General features: G+C 36.6%; 1 protein-coding gene across 2 annotated transcripts in view; it reads left to right on the top strand.

Annotated features, from left to right (window-relative positions):
• Nucleotides 1–2,788, top strand: part of Znf24 (zinc finger protein 24) — a 10,702-nt gene extending 7,914 nt beyond the window's left edge. For both annotated transcript variants that reach the window (XM_004623585.3, XM_023714300.1), the window contains exon 4: nucleotides 292–2,788. In XM_004623585.3, coding sequence (XP_004623642.1) covers nucleotides 292–830 — 539 coding nt within the window. In that variant the 3' untranslated portion in view covers nucleotides 831–2,788. The remainder of the gene's footprint in view (nucleotides 1–291) is intronic.
• The last annotated feature ends 3,923 nt before the right edge of the window (nucleotides 2,789–6,711 follow it).

Below are 6,711 nucleotides of genomic sequence, written 5' to 3'. Positions count from 1 at the left end.
GGGATTGAACCGCGGTCCCTGTGCTTTGCTAAGCTTGTTCTAAGTAGGTGCTTTAGGCCACTGAGCCATCTCACCAGCCCCAGCTACACTCTTTTAAGTTATACTTTTATGCTATTAGCCTCATAACCAGTCATTTCATTTTTTTCACTTTTGGTAATAGGCAACTTTAGCAGTAGTTCTTCAGAGTCCTGTTTATAGATGTGTACAATCTGTTTATGTTTAGTTCATTAAATTTTTTTCATGTTTTCTCCCCAAACAGGAATTGAGTGATGTTTACATTTTCTGTTTCAGATGATGATGCCAGGACTGAAAACGGAGCGCTCGCTCCAAAGCAAGAGGTTGCTTCAACAGTAGAATCTCATGAAGTTCCTGGGACTCTCAATATAGGTGTTCCTCAAATTTTTAAATATGGAGAAACCTGTTTCCCAAAGGGCAGGTTTGAAAGAAAGAGAAATCCCTCTCGAAAGAAACAGCATATATGTGATGAATGTGGAAAACACTTCAGTCAGGGCTCAGCCCTTATTCTTCATCAAAGAATCCACAGTGGGGAAAAACCTTATGGATGTGTGGAATGTGGAAAAGCATTCAGCAGAAGTTCCATCCTTGTACAGCACCAGAGAGTACATACTGGAGAAAAACCTTACAAATGTCTTGAATGTGGGAAGGCTTTTAGCCAGAATTCTGGGCTTATTAATCATCAGAGAATCCATACAGGGGAGAAACCTTATGAATGCGTTCAGTGTGGGAAATCCTATAGTCAAAGCTCAAATCTTTTTAGACATCAGAGAAGACATAATGCAGAAAAACTTCTGAATGTTGTGAAAGTTTAAGATATTACAAAAAAAATCAGCACTCAGGTCTTTTTCTTCAGAAATGGAGACAAAAATTAAACCATGAAGTGATACAGAATAGTTTTTTTCCCTGTTGACTCTCAGAAAATCTACTGGGAAATACTAAAAAATCTTCACTCACCATGATTATTTTATCTTGAAAAATGGTGTTATGCCTGCCTAGCAGCTGAAATTAAAAACTTAATTCAGGTATTAATGCCTAAATTTTCATGTGATGTTTATAATTTGTTTTCCAAATAATGAACTACTTTGTTCTTTGTCCCTTTCTTAAAAGTTTCATTTTTCAGACAGCTAACTTATTTCTATGTTAGTCATTGAAATGTTCTCTGTAAAGATACATTCCTTTCTCTTTTAGAAGGTAGCATAGGACTTACACAGTCTGGATACCAGACTTAAACCATTGTAAAACCATCTTTTAAAAAACTTACTGTTCTCTTTTTATCTATTTTAAATAAACATTTCAGAAAATAGAGGCTAAAAGATGGCTATAAACCTCAAAATAAAATGAGCCTTAAGATTTGAGATAAATTTTGGTGATAAAACTTCAAAAAGTAAGTAGAGCATTCGATTGGGAAAGATACACAGATTGACTTAACCACTGAATTATATCAGTTTAAGTAGTCATTGCCTAGAGGAAAACTTAAAATGTTGTTTAATCTAGGGCCTTCTTAATAATGAAAATGTTTTCCGATGTGTCATTAAAAAGTAGTTTGAACAATAATTATAAAGCTGAAGGTAGTAATTAGAACACTTAAGCATTTGCGGTGAATGGCAGTATTAAAAAGCAAATGTAAACAGAAGGTTAATGGTCTGTTGTGGCTTTTAGAAAGATTCAAGGTCTAATGCATTCTTATTTTGCCTTTATCTGTTGTGGACAGAATATTCCCTGACAGGTGGGCAACAAGTATCAGGTCTGCTGTTTTTATTATTTTGGTACGGAAGAGTTGAACAGGCAAAAAACAGTCATGCATTTCTTAAACATTTTCTACCAACAAGGCACTGTGCTAGGTACTGTAATCCTATCATAAGTGGATAGGTATTTCTTCCACTGTAAATCATAGGGGTTTGGTACAAAGCTGTTTTATGTAGTTAGCTTCTTTTCCCTGTCAACATTCCCAGAAGGGGTCACCGCTGAGATTCCCAGAGCCATAGTTCTCTCACCAGGGTGTTGTAGTTGGAGGGAAAGGAAGACTCAGCTCAACAAGCTGGCTGGATCTCCAGCTTTCCTCAGAGGTGAGTCCAAGATAGACTTTATCACAGTTTGGCAGTTTATGAATCTTTTAAAAACAAAACTAAACAATCTCTAGTAGCATTGAGGTTGTACCTATGTGTGAGGTTGAATGGACTCTTCTACTTTAAAAATAACTAGGCTATTAACAGCTAGTTTATTAACTATCAGAGTTGATTAAACTATTTTTTTTAACTTTCAGCTTACACATTTTAAAAATGTATTAAAGTAATACGTTGTAGTAGTAGGATGATGTGCTCCTTGGCTGAGAATCCCAAGTACTGTGGTTCTACTGTTCAGTGGAAAACCCAGGAAGTTGAATTAGAGGGAAGACTTTTAAAATGGGCATTAAAGTATGAAAAGTGATCTATGTGGATATAAATATTTAGTACTAGATATTTGGGTTCTATTAGGTGTTTGGATCCGATTTTAAAATGAAAGGTGAGATTTGCATGAGCCTATTAAAAGGGCATACTAGTGCTGGGCCAGCCGGTGGAGAAGTGAGGCAGAATGGAGCTTGTTCATAGATTTTTTTGATAACAATTACAAGAAACATGCTTTATAGATTAAGATTTATTGAAGTATATGTAGTAATGATATAATGTATTTTAAGTTATATAAGAAAATGTAGGGACTTTTGTTTGGGTCTTTTTCTCTTTGTGGCTGAGAGGAAGCAAGTCAATGTCCAATAAAGCTCTAAACTCCTCTACTCTTAAGGTAAAATGATCTTGATTGATTTATTTATAAATGACTTTTTCTAGGTAGCTTTTGAGGTAGTATCTTTGGAAGACTGCTGGGATGACAGAATTCTTGTATCAGACTAGATAAGGGATGGGTCTCTCAGGCTGGGAATTTTATGCTTTTAAGTATCTTATATTGCCCATATACAAGGAAGTTTCCCTGTGATTTGTCATGAATGCCAAAGATGCTTGGTAATATAAGAGAACAGAAAAGGTACCATTAGAGTTGGCAAATACATTTTTTTCTTGCCAGCTATGATACCTGTCTATTGTTCAGAAAGAATTCTGAGGTTAAGGCAAGGCTTGGTGGAGAAAGAGCACTGGACCAAAAATAACTGAATGATGGTACATGGGGAAAGGACCTGATGACGTGTGCACTTACATCCCCAGTTAGACTTCAGTCGCTACTAGACAGGTGTTCAAAATAACTACATCATCCAGACATTGATTTATACCCACATAGATAAACATGGTAATTTGCAGGGATTCCTAGCTTCTGATGAAGTGGTAAAGTGCCAGTTGCCAAGCAGTGGCCTACCCAGGACTCTGGTTAGCAAATGAGATTTGTGTTAGGGTGTGCAGACTGCTGGTGACTCAGTCATCTCTGAGCATTTGTTGCTGTTAAATTTTTTCTGGTTTTCTGGGAGGTCATATTCTTCACGTTGACACTTACTTGACATTTTGATAATTTTACATATGTCTTATGCTTGGTGGGGAAGATTACATGTATTGAAATATTCTTCATGCTAAGCATTGAATTAGTCACTATCCCTATCACCTCTATTTGCAGACACCTGCATTTGGACAGTAAGAGCTAAAACTCAAATTTAGTTTTCTTGACTCCAGAGACATACTTCTATGTTGAGTAATGTCTATTAAATCTTAGTTGATAAATATGTTTATGAGTTCTATGATAAGCATGTTCATCTGAATTAACAGTACAAAAATGAAAAATGGAGAAGACATTTCCTTTTATAATCTTAGCCAGAAGTGATGGTAGTGAGGTTTGTTCTTTCAGATTTAGGGACACATGTTTTAAGAAAAAAAAAAAAAGAAATATTAATAGCTAATACTTAGGGTTGTTGTGTACAACACCAGTTGAAGTGCTTTACCATGGATTAACTCTTAACTCTTGGCAACAATATGAGGTAGGTACATACCCCATTTTATAGGTACTGTGCTAAAACTTGCTTCCCCTTCCACATTTTTGAATACATACTAATTTATTTAACCCCACCTTGACAGATTATTAAGTTCTTTATAGATGCAGATAGAGTATAGTTAATATCCCTGTACATATATCTTGCTACTTACATGGGTATTTCTGTAATATAAATAGCTAGACATGGATATATTGGTTAGAGAGTACACATTTGATATTTTTGAGAAATACCACTAAAGAGATTGTACCAATTTATATCTCCATTGATAGTTAAAAAAAAAAAAACAACCCTGCTTATCTATAGTCCCACCAACACTGCATCCTTAAGAATTTTTGCCCTTTCAATAGGCAAAATGTGTCTTAACTTTCTTTTTTTTGTGCCTTTCCTTGTTGGGAGGAACGTTTTTTCATGTTTATTGACCAGTTTCATTTCTTTTGTGAATTCCTTTCATCCATTTTTCTCTAATTATGAAAGTATAAATGACTACCTTCTCATATAAAATTTGATTGATACACAAGTAGAAGAACCAAGACCATTTTTCCGGGGCTTCCAATCACATTCCACCTTCCATAGGTTAGTACATATCTTTCCACTAACTTTTCCATATGAATAGAATTAGCATATAAACACTATTTTTACATAAATAGGATCATATATAGGAATTGCTTTTTTGTCTCAAAGAGAATGAAGTCTTTAAATTTCTTTGATGGTTGAATGGGATTAAATGCTATCAAGCATTGAGGATGACATTATTCTCCATTTTTCTTGTGCTATTATATTGCCAAAGTAAACATCTTATTCAGATGTCTTTGTGCATATGAGTGAATGTTTCTTTAAGTTGGAGTCCTATAAAGTGGATTGTTGGGTTGAAGGCTATTCCATCTTGACAGACTTAGCTTTCCAAAATATTTTCATACCTTTTATATTTTCACCAACTGGAAAGTGCTCATTTCCCCATATAGCCTTACCTACACTTGATAGTCTCTTACATGTTGGGCAAAAGAGATTCCTTATCTTGTTTTGTATTTCCCTGGTAAGTAGTGAAGTTGGGTTATATTCATGTTTATTGGTCATTTATGGTTTTAACACTGATTGTATCTTTTACCTACTTTCCTAATGGATTGTGTGGATATTTGTTGCTTTTGTTTGTTCATCATCTCTTTCCTCGTTTTCTGGTAACAAAACCCTTATTTATTGTGGTAAATCCATTCTGTGTGGCTTAGGTGAGCACGCAAGACAGGCTTGGCCTCCTGAGTCCCGTAGCTCCCTAGCCACTGTAGTTAAAGAATCGACATGTAACTTAAGCCAGGCTGCTACAGAGAGCCTGCAACAGATTGCTGGAACTACTGGAAACAAGGTTTTATGGAGATCCCAGGAAGTGAGGATGCTGCAAGCCTGAACTTGTACCTTCTGGAGAAAGTCTGTCTGTGGGGAAACTCAGAGGCTAGCAGAAACAGGAGGAGAACTAAGTTCTGATACCATTTTCCTGGAGGCCCTTTATCCAGCTGTGCCTAAAGCCTGCCTGCCCTACCTCCAAACTTTTAAAGTTTTGTGAGCCAATAAAGTCCCTTTCTTCTTTTAAGATAATTGGAGTTGGTTTCTGTCCTGATTAATATAGGTTATTTGTATTTTCTTATTGATTTGTAGAAAACCTTTGTAATTTTAAATTCTAAACTTATACTTCATGCGCTATATGTTAATAAAACTAGCATGGCCTTCCATGTTTGGCCTCTGAACCTCTGCCATTTGTTACTTCAATTTCACTGCTCTCTAAACCACACCATTTGCATAAACACTACAGCTGTGTTGGTACTGAAAGGCGTGCATAAATAGCCTTTCACACAACTGTCTCTGAAAGTTCTCATCCTTCCTCCAGATATATTCATCTAGGACTCTAGGACTGTGTATGTAGGGAAGACCATTCATTCATTCATTCATTTATTACAGGGTCTCACTGCACAGCTCAGACTTGTAGTGATCCTCCTGTTTCAGTCTCCCCAGCACTGAGATTCTGGGCATGTGCCGCCACACCCGGTTTCAGTGGCTGCCACAGTGCACCCAAGGTTCCAGGGCTGGCACAGTGTGCGATACCCGGAATGTAACCCAGATCCTTGTGCTTGGCAGGCAGGCGCTTACACTGCTGAACTATCTCCCCAGCTGATAATTGAGTTCTTACAAAACTAAAATACTCCTTAGTATATGATTGGGCAGTTGTTCTCCTTGGTGTTTATGCAAGAGTTGAAAACTTAGATTCACACAAAACCTGCACACATGTTATAGCAGCTCTATTTATAAGCACTTTAACTTTAAAGCAACCATAAAGTCCTTCATTAGGTGAATGGGTAAACTGGTAATTTTTGATATTGGGATGTTGTTTAATACTAAAAATAATCAGCATCAAGCCATAACTCAAAGGCACATAAAAACCAAGTGAAAAGTGCTGTGAAAGGGTTGCTGTGATTGTAACTATAAAGCAATCTGGATTAGGCAAAGCCATAACTACCTAAAAGATCAGGGATTGATAAGATGGAGAGGTGCCTTCTACTCAGTTACACTATAAACTCAAAACTAAGAAAAATCCTAAACATGAATGAGATGCAACTGACATACCACTTAGAGAAAAATGTATAGCAATATGATAGCAGTGCTAAGATGCTGGGGAGATGGCTCAGTGGCGTAAGTGCCTGCATGGCAAGCATAAGGACCTGAGTTCAATCCCTGGTTAAAAT

The sequence above is a fragment of the Octodon degus genome, unplaced genomic scaffold (genome assembly GCF_000260255.1).
Source record: "Octodon degus isolate 3935 unplaced genomic scaffold, OctDeg1.0 scaffold00003, whole genome shotgun sequence".
NCBI lineage: Eukaryota > Metazoa > Chordata > Mammalia > Rodentia > Octodontidae > Octodon > Octodon degus.
This window is presented reverse-complemented; position numbering and strand designations above follow the sequence as displayed.